This window comes from Bacillus rossius, chromosome 1, assembly GCF_032445375.1.
Source record: "Bacillus rossius redtenbacheri isolate Brsri chromosome 1, Brsri_v3, whole genome shotgun sequence".
Classification (NCBI taxonomy): domain Eukaryota; kingdom Metazoa; phylum Arthropoda; class Insecta; order Phasmatodea; family Bacillidae; genus Bacillus; species Bacillus rossius.
The window spans coordinates 156,628,898-156,652,587 of NC_086330.1; the positions used below are offsets into that span (position 1 = coordinate 156,628,898).

Below are 23,690 nucleotides of genomic sequence, written 5' to 3' on the forward strand. Positions count from 1 at the left end.
CAGAGGCGTTGCCAACGGGATCTGCTCCAACATCGTCGGCGCCGACGTCATGGTTCCCGTAGTCGATGTTACATCCTCCATCGAGTACGACGTTAAAGTCGGTAAAGATGCCATCGAAGTCTCAAGAACAGGCAATTACACGACTTATGCACCAGAAGAAACAAACTAGGTGATCCGTACACCGTCGACGGCAGTAACAAACTGAGCGTCCTGCTGTCTAGGACTCGTTTATATACATTAACCGGTTTGAATAATACGCTAGTCAAATCAAGAACCATTTACAATAATACTAGAGTCAAAACAACATTAAAAAAATAGAAGCACCGTCAACAAAAAAGGAAGCACATTTGGAAGCACCTTCAAAAAAGGAAAAACAATAGGAAGCACCGACTACGAAAAGGCAGCACATTTGGAAGCACCGACAACGAAAAGGCAGCACATTTGGAAGCACCGACAACGAAAAGGCAGCACATTTGGAAGCACCGTTAACGAAATGGCAGCACATTTGGAAGCACCGACTACGAAAAGGCAGCACATTTGGAAGCACCGTCATCGAAAAGGCAGCACATTTGACAGCACCGACAACGAAAAGGCAGCACATTTGGAAGCACCGACTACGAAAAGGCAGCACATTTGACAGCACCGACAACGAAAAGGCAGCACATTTGGAAGCACCGACAACGAAATGGCAGCACATTTGGAAGCACCGACTACGAAAAGGCAGCACATTTGGAAGCACCGTCATCGAAAAGGCAGCACATTTGGAAGCACCGACTACGAAAAGACAGCACATTTGGAAGCACCGACAACGAAAAGGCAGCACATTTGGCAGCACCAACAACGAAAAGGCAGCACATTTGGAAGCACCGACAACGAAAAGGCAGCACATTTGGCAGCACCGACAACGAAAAGGCAGCACATTTGGAAGCACCGACTACGAAAAGGCAGCACATTTGGAAGCACCGACAACGAAAAGGCAGCACATTTGGAAGCACCGACAACGAAAAGGCAGCACATTTGAAAGCACCGACAACGAAAAGGCAGCACATTTGGAAGCACCATCATCGAAAAGGCAGCACATTTGGAAGCTCCATCAACAAAAAAAAAAAGGAAAAAAGGAAGCACAAGTTACGAGATCTAAGTCTTAGTTAGAAATCAGAATACAAGAAATAAAAACATTTAATTCTTATAATTTAAATTATTTATTTTATTTCTTTACATTATACAAATGCAAGTATAACAAGTCATTATTGTATGTAGCCAGCATTCCTCAGTTCCTTGAGTATGAAGGATATTTCTTTGATGCACGAATAGTTTCCTGCACAAAGCGAACCATGTAGAAGTCTTACCCGGTCAACCAATATGTTTGGATCTTTCCATGATGTGTAATCATTCTCTTCTACCACCATCTTCCTTGCACGTTTATAATAAATATTATGATCTCTGGTGTCTTCCGTTTTACCACCAACCTCAGGGTAACTTTCATGTTTGAGACGGTGATCATCACAAGCTTGATCAGATTTATTTAATATATCACGTCGTTTCCACCGTTTCGGTCTCAGGACACCGCCACATTATTCGATCTTGGCAGCTTTAGGTGCTTCATCATAGTCTATGTCTTTGTCAACAGCCTCAGAGTCACTGTAACAATCACCGTAGAAGGAATCGTCTTCACCCAATTTACCGTAATAATTCGATGTTGATGATGTTGAAGTGTCTTCATCGTCTTCATGCTTCCTTTTTGGGAGTCCAAGCCTAAGGAAGAGTGATCTGCATTACGACAATAATTTTCTTGGCTCTTCCGATCTCGACAAAGAACTTAAATTGAAGGAGGTTGATGATTTACGGAAAAATGAAGACAATGGAAGAATCCTTAACGTGAAAAGTGAGAATATATTCCAGCCGAATTCAAGTAGATCTTTCCTACTTTGTAAAAATGATGGACTCCTAAAAAGGAAGCATGATGACGATGAAGCAGCTACATCGACTATCGAATCATTGAATTTACAGAGCACAATTTTAAACTATATATTGAAACGGCTCCGATAAAAGTGAGAAAGACTTGGAAAAAATCCTAAACCCCTGACTTTGGAGACCTGATTTTCGACAAGTTTTTATTAAAATACTGCCCATCTTATTAAAATTCATTAAACTGTTAATACTACAAAGTTTTCCTTTGTCTCTAAGAACTTTGGTTTGCGCCATCCGCCACAGATAGCAGCACCGTGGTTACACATTTCCGTTCCATGCGACTTCCGATCCATTCACGAAATAACCGTATACCGAGACCTGAGATGTTTATACATCATAAATATTCTACTTGGCTGTAATTGAATCTTTCTTTTGTTTCTCATAAAATAACAGAGTTGTGTGTGGAGAGAGAAGAGTCGTTCAAAAAGGCCCCTCGGAGTAATTATGTATTAAAGTGATAATAATGAATGTTTGATTTGTTTTATTAAACTAATGAATATCCTCTAGGTTGGTGTTGGTAAGCATATTTACGTCAGAATACAATAGGGCTGGGATGGTCGGTCAGTAACGAACTGGAAAATGCTATTCACTCGCCTGGAATGATGGTATAATCTGTTGGAAATCTCTATGTCCATCTCTACTGTCACGGATACTGTACTCTCTAAACAGCTGCTAATATTTTTAATGGAAGTTAAAATTGTAATCGTTGGCACGAAATCTTACATTTAGGAGTCAATCGACTTCATTACTCTCGGCTCCCGAGCGGCTTAAAATTCTGCTTGTTTCCAATCCATTAGATTACATGCATGACCCCATTTTCATATCGCTATACTGAACACCGTATTAAAAACACTTCGGAAATTACTAGTTATAACTCTCAAAATTAATTTTAGCTTCAGTAAAAACGTAATTTAACTCACTACGCATAAACGAGACCTACTGCAATTCACGAAGTAAGTTACAACAAATCGAGAGAAATGATGTGAGTACGTTATGGTAGATACCAGTTTTTTTTTATTTTCAAACAATATCTCAGGCGGGTCTTTTAACAAAATAATTAAATATTTTGCAGTACCTAAGACCTACGTAAGCATATTAAAGTGATAAAAAGGTACAACCTTTCAAAGACACACGGCAACACGTGACACGCCCCTGGAAGCTCTTCACATGGCCGAGGTCGCTGGCTTGCGCTGCTGAGGCGAGGGTCGTGGCTTTATCCCAGCACCAGGCATGACTGAGCACTGGCGCGGTGCCCACTACGATCTTTCAAGTCACCGTCGCTTTAAGCCCCTGTGCATGAACATGTCACGTAAAACTACCATTCATTGCCAGTAGCGTCCTCAAATGAAATATTAAAAAGTGTAGTTATTAGATGGGATTATAAAAACCATAAATTGGCAGAGCTTAAATGCCAAAGCAGTCAACTGGAAACAAGCTTTCTTCTTCCAAGCAAATATTATAAAATTAGACCGAATTTAAAACTTTACTTCTAGTTTAATAACCACAACTGTTCCATTCCAAGCCACGGCAGATGGAAAATATTAGTTAAAAACTTTTCTTTATCAGTTGTATTTCTTAGAGTATAGTAAAGTTTAGTTACAAATAATTCACAAACAGTAAATACTTGATAAGTGGCTAAGTTTAGCTCCAAGAAGTAAGTACGTTGACTCGTTACTCAAGCAGTCTCCCTCCTCGGAGAAGGCGCACTCCTGCGCTACAGGCCGGTGTCGCGCAGCGCCGTAAGGCCGGTTTTCCAAGACGTCCGGGTAAAGTTGCGAACAAGCACTGCCTTATTGGGACACAACAGGACTCAGCCACCGGCGCGGCTGATGGAGTCTGCGTCGCACGAGCTGCCGAGCAACGAGAACACCGAGGACAACATGAAATGTTATCTACGTTACGAACATACACAGCTACAAGTGTATCGATGTGCTAAGTAGATCTTGGGGATAGTAAAACTATTCTGGAATACATTTTATCAACTTTAATAGTTACAAAAAAGAAGTGGTTGAGTGGTTAGAACACTCGCCTCCCACCAAGGCAGTCAGGGTTCGAACCCGGACTTCCGGAAGTGGGTAATGTGGTGGGCGTTGCCGTGGCCTGTGGGTTTCTCGTGGTGCTCTGGTCCAAGGAACGACAGAGCAGCCGGCTCCTGTGAGTCCATGTAGACCCTGCCTCAGGCATGTAGATTTTTTCAATAGTTAAAAATATATATATATATATAAATCTCAAGTTTTAAAATACATTTTTATCCTGGTCTAGTTAGCTCTGTGGCTAAGTAGGCCTACGTGGTTGCAGATTTAAAAATTGAGGTTCTAATTCCATCAATTGCAAATAATAATTGTAGTATTTCTTATATAATCTATTGTTGCATTTAAACACTATAGTTTTATAAAATAATTTATTACTTGTTATTTGTTTAACTAAGTGTTATAATATGTTTTAATGCATAGCTCAGTACGTTGGTTAAGATATTTGTCACTAGGCAAGCATAACATTTATTTTTTACTTATAATAAAAATAAATCTTAACACAATCAATATGATTGAATGGGAATATGTAAATATATGTATATAGATACATATAAATAAGAGTTTATTTGTGTGTTTGCGTGCTTGTTTGTTTTTATACAAATCAGCAGTTTTATTCCTATATAGATACAATTTTGCATACTTAAGCTTCAAAACAAGATGAATGTTTGGCTACATAATATTTATAAAAAAACCAACCCCATACCCCTTCCCCCTCCCTTAAAGCGTAATTTGGGTACTTCGTGGTTAAATTTGCACAACTGACGTTCAAAATAAGATGAGTGTTACTGTCTACATGTGATTTATAAACTAGAGAAAGATCACTGTGTACGTGAGATTCCGCAAAAACCCCTAAACTCCTTTCCCGCCCCATAAAAAATTATTTTGTTACTTCTGGAAACAAAGCTAAATAAGATCACGTGGTATGAATTATAATTAAAATATCACATATCTGCGACAAGCAATGCTTTTAAATGTTTAATTTTTAAAAAAAGAGTACTGTTTTAATAGCATTTTCCATTATATTTTAGGAAAATTTCTAGAGCAGGTGCTCTTCTAAAAAAATTAAAATAAGATATGAGTTCCTCTCATTCTATTTGATGACTGCTAAAAATAAATTTATGTTTTCCAAGTAGTTTACAGTTGGTTAAAATAAGTTACATTTAAAATACTGCAAAATCGTTTAAATAATTGGTTAGCTTTAGTTAGCTACATTAAAAATATTAGTTATTTCAACTGCATTTGAAATACTATAAATGTTTGTAAATGGTTGGTTTAATTAAGCGACATTAAAAATACTTAAGGGTGTTTTTTTCGGGACAGTAGTATAAAAATACCATTTTTGGAGCTTTCTGTTTTTTCAGTTGAGAACCTTCTCTAGAAATTAAATTATTCTATCACGTTTCGCAGAATCATTAACACAATAAAAAATTCAATAATTCATATTTGAAGATATGCATTTTTCATAGTTTAAAGCTGTATAATCTAAGTTCTTTTGTTATTCTTTTTAAAGTTAGGTCATTTTTCAAAATTTTAAAGTCAATATATTTTTATAGATTGCGAAAACTTATTAGATTATCAATACACTGTTCTAATACAAACGTATGTAGTTCAAATTAAATTCACTGGGACAATAAGTTTTAGAAATACCAGAGAAAATCTGTGCCGAAATCGCTCATTTTATTGCATGGGATGTTTTATTTTGCGGGTATTCTTCAGGCCGCGTCGCTAGTATCGCTGCAGTCTAACATTCGCCATGTTAAAAGGCTCAAGTTTACTATAGTGTACTCCTACACTATTTGATATTACTAGAGACCTGTAAAATTCGCGGATTCATTTCGCGATAGGATAGAGTCCAAATACTTTTGACATTATTTTGCTTCAGTTATTGGGCCACAGTTTATCTGAAGGACTCGGGGCCAATGAAAAATCTTTAACAGAAGAATTAGCGAATCACGATCATTCCAGTCAACATGTGTTACGAGTCGGTGACCAATCAGCAGATGTAATTTGCACGAGTGCATAGAGGATCATGGAGTCTATACTTTAGGGATTTGAAATCGCGGATTTTACAGGTCTCTAGCTATTACATATCCCTTCATTAAAAAGCCCCTTACATTGGTATCGTAGGCAATTCGCTGTGCATGCGCGCAAGCAGCAGTCGCGTAGTGCCTACTTTACAGGAGAATTGTGTCGCATTTGTTTCTTGTTTTTATGCTTTTTTCGAGGTGCTTCAGTTAACATTCACAATTTGACAACCGAATATTGTGACTTAACAAACAAAGCGTGTAGCACCAGACTAGATGATCGTGATTCAATAGTTATGTTGTTAATTTAATAAGAATGTATAGCTTTCAGAGTCTGCACTGTTAGAAATTACAGTAAAGTTACGTACTTTTCAACGAAGAATTTAACTGAAATAAACGAAGATTTCTTCGTAATTCCAAATAACTGAATTTTCATTGAAACTACGCTGTTTCGTATTCCGAGTTGCATGTTTCGTCCTGTGTTTGCCCTGGTTAGTGGGAGTGGTATGTTTGAGTGTACGGGCCCACAGACACGGAGGCGGACAGCGAGGAGGACGCCGAGGACGCCGACGGGGTGCCGGGGGCGGCGGGGGCGGCGGCGGCGGCGGGCTGCGAGGCGGACGACAAGCTGACGGGCGGCCGGCCGCGCCAGGTCTCCGCGGGACCGCTCCTCGCACACACGTGAGTTGCTCTTCTGTGCAGCACTGGCGGTGCTGCAGGACGTGTCCTAGCCCTGTTCCTGCTAGGTAACTGTGTCCTGCACGAGGCTGACACTAGTCTCCATGCATTCCAACCATCGATACATTTGCAGACAGCAGCACTATCGCGCGAATTAAATTGTGTAATTTTAATTTTCTCGAGTACTTTTAAAGTTGCCATTATTTAATTTTATGACCATTAAAGTTTACAAAATGTATTACAGGATACTTTCGCTATCATAAATTTTCATTTTGCACATTAACACGCTTTGTACGTCCCGCGATAATCACAAAAATGACTTTATACGAGTTAATGGGGCCAGATGCAGGTTCAGCCATCTGGGCGAAACCAACGAAAAAGTGAACTCTGCGCATGCGCGGAATATGGGCAGCAGAACGGCAACGGATATGACACCAAAATCCGTTCCTTAAAAATAAGGGACTGGCCGTGACCTATCGTACACTTTGAATACGGTTAGGATACATGTGTAGCATATTCAACACCTAAACCCTTATTTTTGTGTCTTGTAATACCGACATTGTACCGCCATGTGTGAGGTTTCGCTTCTAGCGCCCGTGACGGCCACGCACAGACTTATTTGGGTAGATTTTTAAAAAATACTTCTTCTGCAACGTCCAGAATTTGTTTATATAGTTTTTAGTTTCGTGGTCCATAAACCCAAAACTGTCAATTCAAAAATATATGTATCACATGTGTTTGGGCACAACAGCCGTATTATTTCACAAATCACTCCAAAACTGATATATAAAATAAAGTAATGGAAAATCTCGGCCGAGTTCATTAATGGATGAACTCCAAACAAAAGGGTAGAAATGGGTATAAGGTATTTTGACAAATAGAAAAATCGCTTAACTCCCTTAACATGACAATATCACATCCGTTCTAACGTATTATAACTCGTAGGAGTAATGGCAGAAACTTTTGTCTTAATCAGTTTTTGATGCGATCGACTTTAACTGTAAGGGGTGGAAAAAACCGGGTTTGGAGGACAAAAATATTCATAACTCCCTTAGTAGGCATACTATAGAATCCGTTCATATTGTTTGTAAATCTTATAATTTTTATCCAGAACTTTTTGTTTGAAACATTTTTTTGATAAGACAGACATATGTGAGGTTCTATTTGAACAAAGCCATATACGGGGAATGGTGGAGAATGAATTTTCTTTACTTCTTTAAAAAATTTGCTAAACTATTAAAAACCATTGTTGCAAGAGGTTGAAAAATAACAGGGGTAGAAAAAAAATCCTAATTTTCGTACCATGTATACCTACTATTAAATTCTTTCTTATTTATTGTAAAACTTCTTAATGTTATCTACAAATTTTGTCTGAAATAAAGGGCCTGTAAAGGGTGGAAAAACAGAGGTGAAAGAGCAAAAAATTAATAACTCCCTTATTAGGTGAACTATAATAATTTATGAAATTTATTTTCAACATTCTAAAATTATTTAAAAAATTTATCTGATACAATTTTTGATAAAACAAACCGTTAACTGAACAGAGTTGAAAAAACAGGGTTTTAAATAAAAAATCGTAACTTCCACACCATGTACACTATCGATTCCATTCTTATTTATTTTAAACTTTCTAAATATTATCTAAAACTTTTGTTTAAAGTAAATTTTTATGTAACCAACCATTACTGCAAGGGCTGGAAATAAAAATTGTTGAAAACGAAAAGAATCATAACTCATTTAGTAAGTAAACTATCATATTGGTTGTAATTTAGTGTAAACATACTATAAATTTGGCTGAAACAATTTTCGATAAGACGTAGGCCTACTATTACCGAAAAAAAGGGGTTGAAAAAGAAAAAAATTTAAAACTTCCTTACTATCAAATTCATTCAAATTTATTTTAAACGTTTCAATATTATCTCAAACCTTTGTCCGAAGCAAGTTTTCATACGACACGTATTTTTTTCAAGGAACTAAAAATAGTGTTCGAAGGTACAAAAAAAAGTCATTATATGAAATTCGTTCTAAACTATTCAATAGTGGATGCATTGAGTTAAAAATATGCTAAACATTTTGGTTGCCTAAAACTTGAGAAAATTTTTGTTTAATGGATCATTTTGTTATATTAGAGAACATGTGGAATGTTGTATACATTTAGTTTTAAAAATGTACCAGAAGTTTATAGATGTACCCAGAACATTTCCAGAAGAAATGGATTCTTTGAAATCTACCTATTCTGTAGGCTGTCCCAAAAGGGAATTTTTTATTTGTTGTTTATTGTTACAAAAATATAATTTTTTTAAAGTTTCTCAAGGTTGTAGTTAAATTCGTTCATGCATACACTGCATAGACACGTAAATAAAGAATGGTAACAGTAAGATAGAAACTACGTATTTTTGATGTTTTTGAACTGATATTTTTTACACTTTGATTTCTTCCAGGGAAATATCTTCCAGTCAAGTAGACTTCTTTAGGATGTTGGACGAAAAAATAGAAAGCGTGAGTATCAGTCTCAAGTTATTATTGTTCACTCCTGAGATAGTCTGAAAGTATTCCTTATGTTTAAATTTCACCTTTTCAAGTTATATTCTTCACCCTAAATTCTCACAAAAATTGAAATATTTAAACTGCCTAAAATTTTAAATGTTAAAAATAATTTCATTAGTTATCAGTTTATTTTCTTTTTCACAAAAGACCAATAAAGGATGATGATGTTTACGTACATAAATCCCATATAATGGAATATATTTATGCCTCAGTAACTGTGGATAGCCCAGTGGTTACTGTTCTCACTTCACCAGTATATTACGGGTTCGTTTCTCGTAAATGCTTAAGTCACGTTCTCACACGCCATATTTTTTATTTTATTATTTTCTCGTCATTACTATTATTTTAAGGGATCTTTCTGAAACACTAACATGATACTTCCCTTGTATTTGTTTTGTCACCAATAGTTCCTAATTATATTTACTAAGTTTAATTTTAATGGACGTAAAATGTTGAGCAAATGTTTTTAGTTATTATTACATGGTTCGTACCCTCTTGTACAATAAAAAAATTAAGAAGTTTTTAAGGAATCATTTACCACTATGTAATACCACAATTTGTAATATCAAAAAATACCTGACGATATTGATGTTAAATAGTTATTGCACAAAAAATAATTGTATTAAATAGTTCAATATTTACAGATAAGCACATATTGTCCAGTATTAACTCTGGAACACATATCTAACCCAAGCATAGTGTCCTGAAATTTATACTTCTAACATTTAATTTAATCACTAATTACATTTATTTTATAAGTTCAAAGTAAGACAGTAAAACACACATTTTTAATTTAAAGGTGAAATGATAATAAAAATAAATGCAAAACTTTTTATACATAAAAACTAATCACATGGTCCAAAATTTGTAAATGGTACTGCACGTGTATTGTTTGCTGCCAAGTAGAACACGAAAGAACATTAAAATACACACGTTTATCCATTATTTCACGCTCTCAGTCTATATTAAAAAGTTTATTTAAGGTTTATAAGTAAAACTTAAGAATTTTTCAGGACCTTTTATTGAATTAAAGACAGATTGAGGACTTTTTAAGTATATAATTATTTGCGCAACTTTTTACACTCATAATACACTCAAAGAATATCAGTTGAAAATGTTTCTGACAAAAACAAATGCGAGGAAGTATCAAGTTAGAACTTCAGAAAGAGCCCTTACCTTAAAGTATTGCCAAGAAAATTAAAAAAAAAATCAAATGGCGTGTGAGACAGAGCCTTAGAGTTTTTTTTTTATTTTTTTTAGAGGGAATGTTGTGCATTTGTAGCTTTACTGCGATAAGTGAAATGCCTGTACGTCTTAATGCAGTATTTTTCTTAATTCGTTCACCACTTATCACTTTTGTGAAATTAAATTTATTTAATTAATGTGAATTTAGGGATACAATTTAATATAATTATTCAATTAAAATAATATAACATTCACTCCGAAGCGTAGTAGAAAAATGTTTCTACAATTCAGAAGCAAAAAACCAATGAAAATTGATATAAATAAAGATAGATGAAATATATTTACAAATAGGTCTTGTGTCGAATTACATTATTCAGAAATACTTTACAAAATAACAGTAAATTTAAATAGCTTGGCACTTTATATTAAAATAATAAAAACTTACATAAATATAATGGTAGCATTTGTAGCACTCTGATAAAAATGTAAAGATAACACAAGTTCTTATTCATCTTATTCAAATATCATAAACCAACCACCTCAACAAAAACGAGCAAAAACGAGTTCTGGGACACTTTCAAAGCCACACCCTCACTGCCAACTGCCATGTATGTTTATCTTATTTCTCTCGTCAGACCAGTTACAGCGAATAGCCGAGTGTCTTATTTCAGACAATTATTTTCTAATCCTACTTATTAATGTATTATGTAAGGTAAGTACATATTTTTAAAATATATTATTATTTATGGAATGTTTACAATGTACGTATTTTTAAAAATTGTGTAATACATATTAACCATGTTTTCTCCGAACGTACGTCATTTCATTAGAAACGTTTTAATAATGCTTATTTAGACTGAATACATAGTGCTGATATGCCTTTATGTATATACGTATGTATGTCTGTGTGTGTGTGTGTGCGCGCGCGCGCGCGTGTGTGTGTGTCTGTATTCATTCATTCTCTCTCTCTCTCTCATGTGTTTTTGTCTGGGGGATAAAAGCTGAATTTGTAATTGTTAATATTAAAGTGACGATATTTTTATTATTACACCTATAATTTATAAGGGAGGAGGAGGAAAGAGGAGGTGTGGGTAGAAGGGGGTTGCAGTTGGTGATGGAGGGGAGGGCATGACCTTGAAAGTGTCCCAGAACCCGTGTGGTCCCCCTACTGTTAGTTTTTTACTTAACATTTGATTTTAAAAAATTTGCAGTCCCTGATCCCTCAAAACTAAACAACAGCTGAAAGAGCGAACACACACTAAGGCTCCATTTAGTCGAGGCAGTGAAAGCGAAGTAAATCACACAATGACAAACAGCACTGAGGCAACTTTCTTAGTGGCCTTCCTATCTTAGACAGGGTAAATTTGTAACTGAGCACAACAATTTAATGCGACGACTATAATATATTACTCTACTAGTGTTTTCTGGTTGATTCAAGTGCGCAGTAACAGTGTCGTGAGGAATGTAATGCTTGCAGGGTCCCGACTACAACTCCTCGGGGGAGGAGGAGATGGAGAGGGAACGGGCGCGGATAATGTCTCTCCTGAAGGAGTGGGAGAACGCGAGTCTGAACAGTGCCAGGAGCCGGTCGGCACCAGCGACCCCCGTGCTGCGGAAACTGAACCTCAGGTCACAAACCAGTGGCGAGCTCGTGTCGATCCACGCCCAGAAGCTTCCAGAGCCACCGGGAGTTCTTCACCAGCCCAAGTCGGTGCCCTACTTCGCGCCGCAGCAGCAGCTCAGAGACGACACGTGTCAGTATCACTTCAAGGAGCAGCACCAGCAGATGGCCAGAGCTCCCGGCTACCAGCAGTCTGCTAGAGAAGACGTGTATCGGCAAGGTTCCAACAGAGACATACCCTACCAAGTAGGTATGGACGGGATCTACTACGTGCTAGACAAAGATAGCTCCTACATACAAAAACAACAACAGGATAGAGAGAACATGTACCAGCAGGCAAACAACAGAAAAATCTCATACCAGCCGCCTTACATGGACCAAGCTTATCATATACAGCAAAGTAAAAGTGGCAATCAGTCTCAGTCGAATAAAGATGTGTCATATCAGCAGAGAAGTTGGGACAGAACACAGCAAAGTGTTAGGGACTCATATTACTATCAACAACCTAGAGAAGTGCAGTGCCCTCCCGTGTACAGGGAATTATCATACCAACCTCCAGCCCAAGATGGGTTGTACCAGTATGTAAACAATAAGGACGTTATATATCAGCCAACTAATAAAGAATCATTCCAGCAAGTGAGTATAAACAGGAATGTTATGTTCCAACAACCAAGAAAAGAGCTGGTGTTCCAACAGCCGACCAGCAGGCCTAATACTCCATCGTTCCAAGTTCCCGTTCAGAAGCCAATTAAAGACGCATTGTTCCAACAACGCCATCAGCCAAACCAAAATGTCACGTTCCAACATCCCATCAGGGACGAACTAGTGCAGCAGCACGCCAAGGTGCCAATACCTTTCCAGCAGTCGGGTGTGGCTGCGTTCCACAGGCCGTGCAGAGACATGTCGAACAGTCAGGACCCCAACAAAGATCTCCCATACCAGCACGTTCCTAGAAGTGTGCCAGTCACACAGACGCCAAGAAGTAAAGAGAGTCAGTTCCAGCATGCGAGTAAAGAGCAGTTGTACCAACAACTACAACGTTCCCAGGCGTATCCCCAGGCGACTCGTAACGAGCAGTTTCAGGACTCGGGCAAGGACCTGGCATTCCAACCAACCTCCAGGGCCTCCTTCTTCCAGCAGGCAAGTGCAGATGGCGAGTTTCATCATGGCCGAGAGTTGGTTTTCCAGGATGTGCAGAGGACTATGTTTCACCAGCAGGAGAAAGCAGGAGGTCAGTTTGAGCAGCAATCGAACAGTGAGTTGGTATTCCAGCAGCCGCCGATGACCTCTGTTTCCCAGCAGATGAGCAGGGAGCAGACAACCAGGGACGAGCCGTTCCAACAGCCGCAGCGCACCCAGCACGTGTCGCCGCACCCGCCGGCGGCAGGCAGCAGGAACTACCAGCCAGGCACCAGCCAGCACGCCAGCTCCGTGGTGCAGTACAAGAAGTCGCGCGGCGCTTACACGGAGCTGGCGTGACGCTGATCTGACACATAGACAGACACGTTGCTTGTGATCATATCAGGAAGACTGCTTAGTGACTGCAATCATTGTGTTATAATTAATTCTCTGTGTATGTGATGTAGTAAACATTTGTTCCTTTGCCTATCGTTATGCAGAATACTATTTTGTACAGTGTACCTATTATAGAAGTAATCTTAACTTTGTTATACTTCAGAGAAAATTTTAACAACCAGTTTTACAAAAACAAAAATCACATTCTCTATATAAAGTGTTACGTACATGAAATAATTTAATGTTAGCAGGATGAAGCTGGACTTTTTCTAAAAACTGCTACAGACGAAAATGTATATATGAGTTACATTGTTCATTCCCAAATTTCAAAGTAATGCTAATTTTTTTTTAGTTTGTATTTTCTTAAAACTTTTATGCAGGGGAAAAATATTTGGCAATAGAACTTCTTTGTATTGCCTATGTGATGAGGAAGCAGAGCCGATAGTATGATTTACTAACTGTACCACTGTTATTTAGAGCTCATATTAACCACTATATCTTGTATTTCTTAACCCTCCTGTGCATAATTATGATATGGGTCTGTATATGTGATAGAGATTGGTAGAGGAGGTATATAAACAAACCAGAACTATACAAAACGTATGCGCTTATATCATGTTTCCTGTAGGTTCTCAAGAATAATCATTTCTTGTACATGTTTTTTGCGTTTGGAAAAAAAGTGAGCTTGTGCGTTTTTATTCTTGAAGGTAGAATGCAAAAAGCAGACGTATATCTAACATATGTATTGCAAATATGTACCTAATTAATAAGTGAAGAAGTGCAGTGAGAAGATACTCAATTCGTATTCCGGCCTCAGGTTTGCATCTTTTCGTTTGATCATGGTATTCAAGTACCGACATCAGTGCCGAATCCAAAAAACGTATTTTATTCAAAGCGAGGGGATATAAACTTTAGTCGTTCCGCCTCTGTCCGAATCACTCTTGGCAAATTCTTGTGTAGTCAGTGCCATGTGACTTGTCTTCAATGTGGCACTTCTCAAAAGTAGTACAAACTGTCTACGAATCCTTCCGCCACTGTTATTCTGCCAACAGTGATTGTAAACAACTCCATATGATTGTCAGTGTTTGTAAATAAACACTGACATTTTGTAAATGGGTAACCACTGGTACTACTATTGAGAACCGTCAGATTTGTGACAAGTTACATGAATCGACTCTTATGATTCTTTAACTGCGGCCACGATTGATTATTTCCTTTAATCCAGTAATTAGTGCTGTGAGTTGTAATGGCATCACTGCCGACTAGTCTTATAGCCATGAATAATAATTTCAATGTTCTTTGCGAAATTAAGTTGCACAAAAGATACTCTTATTTTTAATTCTTGCACTCCTTTTGTGATATTAAGTTTTGATGTAAAATGTCTTAAACTGCATAACACTACAACATTTTGGCAACCCCTCAATAATTCGTGGGATTCAGTCTTCGATTCCACATTTTAAAAAAAAAAAATTACATTACATATTCTCTTTCAGGCTAAACATATTCAATCTTGTAAAAATTAAAATTTTCAAGTTTTTACATTAGGACTGAAACTGTCGATAAAAGAACATTATATATATTGTATTATAACACTTGGCTATCATTTAGCATATACTGGAAATTAAATGAAATCTGTAACGATTCTAAATCACAATAGAGTCGCACAAAATCCAAGCAAGTGAATTGATAATCTAGACGTAGGATTCTGCCGGTTTATAAAAATTACCATTTTTCATTTTATTTTCAAGTCTCGTCTACAGCTTATATCGTATACAATACAACCCCGCCAACGCACCAACACCATAAACTACCGCATGCCCATCCTCATCGCTCTGACGACGCCGTAAGCCGTGCAGTGGAGTCCGACACTCTCCGACTCCTCGTACAGCAGGCCGCACAAAACCCCAGCGCCGTCGGTCGAGCACAGTTAGCGGACAGAGACTGTGAGCGCCCGCACTCGTGATGAATTGTGACGTGTTGGGGGCAGGGAAATTGTATGAGAAATGTGCGCACATAAACTTGGCGGCATTTTTGAAAGAAAACAATTATCGTAGTTTTAACATTTTGGATCAACTTCCGGTAGTCGTGGTTTGTTTCTCTACAACTGCACAAAATTACACTTAAGCATAGCCTGTGTTATATGTGATTCATCTCACAATATGTTAGGTCAAGTGGTACCTCATTTTAATGCCTTCTTGAATGAATGAAAACAGTAAGAATTCAAAAGTTATTCAGTTTAACCAAACTGTACTTTACCAGTGTTAATGATTCTTCACGTTTTTGAATCTAAATCTACAGGAAAATGAGTTAGAACAAAGTGAAAGACATTAAGGACAACATACAACAACAAACATCATACAAACACTACATATGAGCTCCGAATCATCAGTATGTACTCCAACTACTTTAGCCAAGTTGCCACCACTTCGTCCTGCTCATGTATAACTCATTATGTATCACAGATATTACTGTTAGCTCTTTGATCTGGACGTTCCGGTTCACGGCCGTATATTGCAGGATTATGGGACGTCAATGCAGTTTTAAATGGAATACCAAAGAAAATTTCTTCGGTACAATGATATTCAAGACCAGTTCTAATAAGTTGATGTATGGCAAGAAGGATTGACACTGAGCAGAAATTGCACAACGTGGCAGTCAAGATCAACAAACGCCTGAATCTCCAGAAAAACCTGAACACCATTGTCGGATTATGCTGGAATCACAATAGTGTGATGGCGGCGACACCAATATTTCTAACCATTCACGTTTGATATATCTAAGACGTCAGCGTGACAATAATGGCGGATGCTATAAAATTCCCGATTGAATATTTTCTATTTCCATCTGGTCACTGGCACAGCACTACTGAATTTTGAGTCCAAATTTTGTTTTTGAACGGTAGTGAAACTGGTGCAATGGTAATTATATTATTATTCTTGTGTTTTAAAGGTTTTGTTTACTAAATTTATCCCTGAAATCTCTCAAATACTTTTACACACAGCGATTTTTCAATTGAATGTTAAATTTTAACTAAACAAATTACTCTCTCAAACATATCTATAAAAAAACTGCAAGCATTGATGGCTGTCGTATGTCTGGTGCATATGTAAAAGCAATAAACATTTTATATACAATTTTGTTTGTTGGTTGCCCAGGTAAAAAAAAATTATGTTCACAATATTGCTATATTTTGCTGTTGCATTTCCATCTTCGAATTGCACCATCACGTAATTGTGATTCCAGTATTACAGAATGTGCCGAACACAGAATGCCAGATTAAAGAGTACTGACTGTAGGTATATGTGGAACATGTCCCACAACTAGCTATTGAGGAACGTATGTAGTTGATATTTGAAGCAATGGTGGATGTGATGTGTACTAAAACCTCTCTGTACTTAGTCAAATGAGACACTCATTTATGATAGTTGTTGTGAAATCAATTTTTATACTTAAGAAATGAAAATATTTTTTAGGGTACTGGAGACTCTAAAATTTAATGCAGAATAGATTTTATTAGTTTAAAATGATAAGTGTAAAATTATTTTTATGGTATCACTGTGTTATGATTTAAACTGATGAATTAATTGCATATGTAAATTCGGTAATATTTTCCATCATATCAGTCTTGACCAAACGACTAATAGTTGAAATATATCGCTCAATTATTTATTAAGGAAGAACTAGTCCGTATCTGGTAAAGGTCGCATCTGAATTCTATTTCTTAAAGAACAATTGCAAAGCCTACACATAGATAATAATGTTGAAAATGAACAGACCAACATAATAAAGTAAAACTCTGTGAATAATTACTTTAAAAAAAATTTTATGTTAAAAGCTTTGCCTGCAATAATATTTACTGCCTCGGTATTGTTGTTCTTTGTCAAAATTAATTTGTAGGAATAGCAACTTGTGCATAATTACCGACATTCATTTTGACAAGCGCACAGTTGTGTTAAACAATGATATTGTCATGAAGACTATTAGTTCCAGAGTCACCTGGAACATATTTCATTGGCCAATAGAGACGCATGTGTTAAGAAATATTTTTTCCTAGAAACTGTATTTTTATCCAGCGCAACTTGCCCTCAAGCCCTCCTCTGGCTCTGCCACTACAATATTCATCTTTTTTGACATAATGTAGCAAGAGCACTGCGATGGTGCTGAAAACAATCGAGACTAACTTTATAATATGTTCTTAATGATAAAATTGTGTTAAATTAAATTTTATCTATTGAGTTTTAAATTTAAAATGTTTCAGATACTTCCAATGAATTTAAAATTAGAATTTTATTTATAATTAGTGCAGAACTAATACAGATCACACGCGTTTACATTAAATTGATTGAACCTGCTAACCAACACAACCAGTACATTCAGATGAGTTGTTAGCTGCAATTCAATAACTCAATAGCTTGTGCCTTTTCAAATCAACTACTCTATTTATAAATCTGGTTTCCTATAGCATGGTACTTATGTTTAGATATTTGGCCTTGATGAAGATTCAACCTTACATCTGTCCACTTCAAACACATGTGTAGCCTCACCAAGACCAACATTCAAAATTTTAGGTGACATCACACATTTGTTGTCAAACCAAAGAAGTAATAATTATTGGTGCAACTATCAAGCAAGCAGATTAAAAGGTTTTGCTTCCAGCAGGCAGGAATTGACAAGGGTCTGAACCTTCCAAGCTTAGAAATGACAGCAACAGATTAGGAAAAACTTTTTTTAGTGTTCAAGATTTTGTGAAAATGCCAAAGAAACCTCACTCATTGTGATATCTATCCTTGTAAATGTTAGTGCTGTTTTCCCATGTTTATGGTTAAAGTACACAAGACTGTACACAATAGATAATGTAATTGTTTACCTAGACTGTATTTAGGCTGCTTGAGGAATTCTCAGCCAGTGTTTCATATGCTGTTACTTTATTGAAAAGATTTTATTTGTAAATACAGTTTGTTTTAAAAAATGTGAGTACTAAAGAGAGGAATGGTATAATCTGTACAAAGTAATTAATTCTCAGTTGAAGTTTTGATTTATTCTGTAACACTGAAAGGGATGAATGCACACGTATCCCTTCATGTACTCTTACAAATAACATTGTCCTACATATTTATGATTTCTGTTTTCAAGACACCAAAGATGTCAATAAAGATAACAGAACCACAGAAATTGTGGAGGTACTGTAAAGTTGGTAGACACATAGGTACAAGCATTTTGCTGTCAACAACTATGAGACAAATATTTGCCAAATATGTTGATGTTTAAACTATCCATTTCACTTCTGGACACCAGATATAAGAAACTGGACTTACCAACTTTTTACAATAACCCCATGATATTACGTGGCATAAAATAGTGTTATAATGATCTTTTGTTGGCAGCTGTACGAACATAATATTGCTTACTGTTGGTTTGATAAGCACAAGCTAAGGAAAAACCAGCATCTGTACTGCTGAACTTGTCATAAATTCTTGCCATTTTCATGAAGTGTATAAATGTTTTGTGATAACATGTATACCAAAGCATAAAAATGTTTTATTAAGTTATTAATGAGGAAAAAAATTATTTGTGAGCTAGAAGTAACAAATCATTATTTTCACTAAAGCCAAAGTGTTTAAGACTGAATATTCAATTTAATGAAGGCATTTATTTAACTGGCATTTCTACCTCATTTATAGAAGAAAATTGCAATAACTAAAGCAATTTTAATACTAACATTGAACACAATATGGAAGTACCATGGCTCATGCACTATCAAGTATACCTGGGGATGACCAAAACAAACTCCATTTATTATATTAATAAAAAGGGACATACCTGCTTTATCTGAGGAAAGAGGGTTAGATATACAGTTTGTTTCAAAATTTGTGGTTCATATGTTGGGTAGTGATAATACTAGATAAGAGCAAGTCACCATTCAATGTATGCAACCAGTGATATACTAGAGGGCAGTACGTGCTGTTATGAAATAATGAGAAACAAGATAGTGACGGAATGATAGAGCACCAAATAATTCGAAGAAAATATTGTATTCAACAACTTTCAATTACACAAATCCCACAACACAATTTCTGTTGAGAATTTCTGCCAAAAAGTGACATAGGCTTCGCATGTGTCTTGTTGGAAGACGTTCTTGGTTCAAATTTTGTACTTCTCTACCATCGCCGTCCACATGCCCATGTGTGATGCATTTCTGCCTTCTCTTGATTTTCTTTTGCATCCATGTCATTGGAGATCCACAACACAGATGACTGTTTATATTTTCTGGAAAGCCCCCTCTAATGCTTCACCGTTGAGTTGAGCATACATTGTGTGGTGTCTTGTGTTTGTCTAGTTGCATTCTATCACTTCCTAATGCATGTACCATGAATTTGAAAGTATTGTATAGCCTAAGAAATACCAATCTGTATTTTAACTCATGTGTTTCAATTTTTATGATCCATGTATATGTACACAACATTAGTGTTTTACACATCAATTGTGGCATTAACAGGGAATAAATTCTGTAATTACAAAATTGTGATTAGTGTATACAATTTGATATCTTTAATGTGCTGTAGGAACATATAAGATTACATTTATGTAAAATGTTTTACAAGTATCAACCCCAGTTATTGTTGCAATCCAGCAATGGAAATTTGATCTGTTTTCTATTGAATTTTTGAGTGTAATTACTAGTCATTTTTTCAGTGACAAATGCAGAATAATACTTAATTTTTTATATGTATGGCTATGGACAAAAGAATTAGCTTGGTTCCATTCCAACTAAAATCAAATTAAGTCGCCAAAAGCTGCCTTCATGGAAACAATGTTTAAGGCACCACCTGGAACTACAGCTATTTGTTAAGATTTTGTATGAAAGATTATTATTTCCATAGGTAATCCTAAATTCCTGGTACCTAATCAAATTTCTCTGTTGTACTCCCTAGCTACCAAGTTTAAGAGAACAAAATATGTCTTTGCCAATACATAGGTTTCTTCACGTTCCATTTTCTTAGGTTTGTTTGAAAGTGATGTGTACTTTTATCTTGTAACCCACAACACTGTTTGACCACAAGTCAAATTGATAGAAGAATAAAGGTAAACATAGCATTCTTTTTGCACAGAACATCTTAAAAAGTGGGTTTTGAACCATGATTAATATGACTTGCTCATCAAGAATTTGGAATTGGTATGAACCGTGCCATTTAAAATTCTTGGGTTGGAGGGTATTCAAGAGGTTTATAATCAAGAATGAATCAAACTCAACAATTTTAAGCCTTGCTCCATTGACATCTAGCAATAGGGTGAAACGTACGTAACTATAGTTTCATTTAGTAATTGGTTACTGTAATTGTTGCATCAAAATAATTTAACTTGAAAATTTTTTTTCAATAGTGGTTCCAATGCTAATATGATGCTTTACATCAATACTGATCAATTATTAGGTTTTCACATTTATTTCAGCATTGGATGACAAACTAGGACTTATTTGTATTTATATAGTTTGACAGTGTAAAGTTTTTTTTTTATTTAAGACATTATCACATTCAAACAGAAATTGTATTTTTGACAAAATAAATTAATATGTTGACTTTTTTTTGAGTTAGGTACCTTTAAAATAAATTCACTCAGTTAATACTTAGTAACCTAGTTGTACTTTGTTCTATACTAATTTAAACCTACATTTCTATTTTTTCTCTGGATTACAAGAGCTTCAAATACACATTAAAAAAAATAAAATGAATGACTTGAAAATGTGCCTGAGATGCCAACTGCATTACACCAATATTGCCTGTATTTTTATTTTTAATAATGTGTGGTGTTGTGCTGACAAAAATACAATGCACAACCTTTTAATTTGGCACCACTGGCAAGCATTAGCTTATTTTGGACTTCATTCAACAGAGAATTTAAATCAGAAAAGGGAACAAAATTTCATGACGATGTCTAAAATAAAAGCAGTTTTAATGCAGTGGTTCACTTAGTAATTTTAATGGGCATTCTTCAATAAATACACAAGTTAAAAAAAATTAGTGAGACCAGCCACTATATTACATTCATTTAATAACATTAATTGTTCACAAGTGTAATAAAAAAGATTTCACAGTAACAAAAATTAAATCTGAACATTAATATAACCACATAAAAATTACGTAATATCAACATTTTAAGCACATCTGTAAGGAGAACACACAAGTTAAAAAATCAAAATCAGACTACATACGAATATAAAATACAACCCCTCAACTACTGGTTGTTGGTGCCAAGTTGAAGAGAATATTTTCTTTAAAGGATACATACAGTCTAAAATATTAATGGATTTTAAAATGTGTGCACAATAAAACATTAATATAACAAATGTGATGCAAGAAGTGAAAAAAATCAAAACCTACTCTCAAATTTGGCATTACCAGCAAGCATTCAATACACGATGCAATTGATACTTCTGAGCTGCATAAAAACTCTTAATTTTGTACACAGAACAGATAAAATAATTGCACTCGAAACATAACATAGAAGACACACAACTCATTCCTAATGGCTATTATGTACACACAAAATTTACCTAGATAGAGTTCCTATATATACTACATTTATAAATGCAATGTCTGTAAGTACTTGTTATGCCAACTGAATCCACAAATCCCACATCAAACTTCACATTGTCATCAGGTACATTGCTATCCTCACATTCATGTGTCTGGTTTCAGCCAAGCTTTGGCATAAATCGCACAGGACCATTCAAGTTATCATGCATTTCACTACAAAATACTACCATTCTAAAAAGTGAGCCTATTTTATTTCTGTAAATATATGTTGAAATGCAAAATGTGTACATTCAGCTAAAAGTCAGCAGTTTTAAATCTTCTTTAATAACAAAGAAAATTTAATTCTAACAAAACTTTAATCCTGAATGGAGACTTAACTATAGTGGTGCATATTCTAAAATACAACATTTAAGAGAACCTACTGGTATATTCTAACAGAGCTGCAATCTTAAGAGAGGAAAATTCTGTACTTGTATGTTCTCCAAGCTTCGCAGGTACATGGGCACATCTTGGCATGGTTAGCGTGCTGAAACCATTTCCTTGTTTTGGGTGGGATGGGTTGAGACGGACTGGGCACGCCACTGTCGTCCCGCGAACAATTCCTGCCACTGTATAAGCATTTAGTCTGTCCTCTTGAGGTAGCTGCTTCAAAAACTATAGCACGTCCAATACTCTTGGCCCACGGAGCTCAACATACTGCCACCAGGAATGTGTCTTGCGGTGTAGGAAGCCAGGAGCAGGGAAAGGATATCGTGAGCAAAATAGGTGTGCAGATGGAAGAGGATCGGAATGAAACACTCCCCGAAATGCTCAACTATTTTAGGTTTAAGGTACTCGAGGTTAGTGAACTTGAGGTTAGCAGTTAAGACTAGTTTTTAAGTAACGATCGCAAGCAAAATTAAAATGCCGAGTGCTCCATGAACCAGAGTAACTCTCCCTTCTTGCATTCTGAATCCACTGTGATGAGTAAAGTAGTGAGCGAGACCAGCTCAGTTCTGAATGGCGCTAAGGAGGCAAACCGTCGCTATCGCCTGCTGCACTTCTGAATGACACAATCAACAGCCTCCGCCACGTCTTCAAACACAGGGATGCCCTCCCGGTTCGCCAGGTCCGACAGGTACATGCGCCCTCTGTTGTAATCTTTCACAGCCAACATTGACAACTGCAAATGGAAATGGAGATTGGGATTAAAAAGTTGTTCAACTTTAAAACAGAATTTCAGCTATGAAAATAAATTTGTCATAACATAATACAATACAATGTCAGAGGAGCAATAAAAATTACTGTAGCTTCATGAGCATGCATGCACACAATTTAGCATTATTTATATAATATAAACTAAAAGACTGTCAGTGTCTAGAAAATATGTGCAGTAACTACAGATCCCGTAGGCCGTTGTGAACATAACATTCACAGTGTAAAAACTTCATTTCTACTTAAGTATCTTCTCATCTCTAAACTACTTAAATGACGAATGAAATAATTAAGGTCCAGAGAATTGGGTTGGTTAATTTACTAAAGCTTTAAAGAAAGGTTACATGGTCATGCTTTGCTGCCAAATGACATACAACCTATAGTTTAC

The 23,690-nt window shown here is 36.2% G+C and overlaps 2 protein-coding genes across 6 annotated transcripts in view; one reads left to right on the forward strand and one right to left on the reverse strand.

Moving 5' to 3' along the window:
- Positions 1 to 21,155, forward strand: part of LOC134546332 (uncharacterized) — a 314,337-nt gene extending 293,182 nt beyond the window's left edge. Inside the window, exons 2-4 of the mRNA XM_063389098.1 lie at positions 6,559 to 6,709; positions 9,148 to 9,205; positions 11,916 to 21,155. Of these exons, the coding sequence (XP_063245168.1) occupies positions 6,559 to 6,709; positions 9,148 to 9,205; positions 11,916 to 13,538 (1,832 nt within the window). The 3' untranslated portion in view covers positions 13,539 to 21,155. The remainder of the gene's footprint in view (positions 1 to 6,558; positions 6,710 to 9,147; positions 9,206 to 11,915) is intronic.
- Positions 21,156 to 21,520: 365 nt separating this feature from the next.
- The window catches only part of LOC134546333 (uncharacterized), a 127,653-nt gene continuing 125,483 nt past the window's right edge, over positions 21,521 to 23,690 (reverse strand). For 2 of the 5 annotated variants that reach the window (XM_063389099.1, XM_063389102.1), the window contains exon 14: positions 21,522 to 23,270. In XM_063389099.1, coding sequence (XP_063245169.1) covers positions 23,133 to 23,270 — 138 coding nt within the window. In that variant the 3' untranslated portion in view covers positions 21,522 to 23,132. Of the gene's footprint in view, positions 23,271 to 23,690 lie in introns of all 5 variants that reach the window. The other 3 variants (XM_063389100.1, XM_063389103.1, XM_063389101.1) reach the window with 2 other exon arrangements.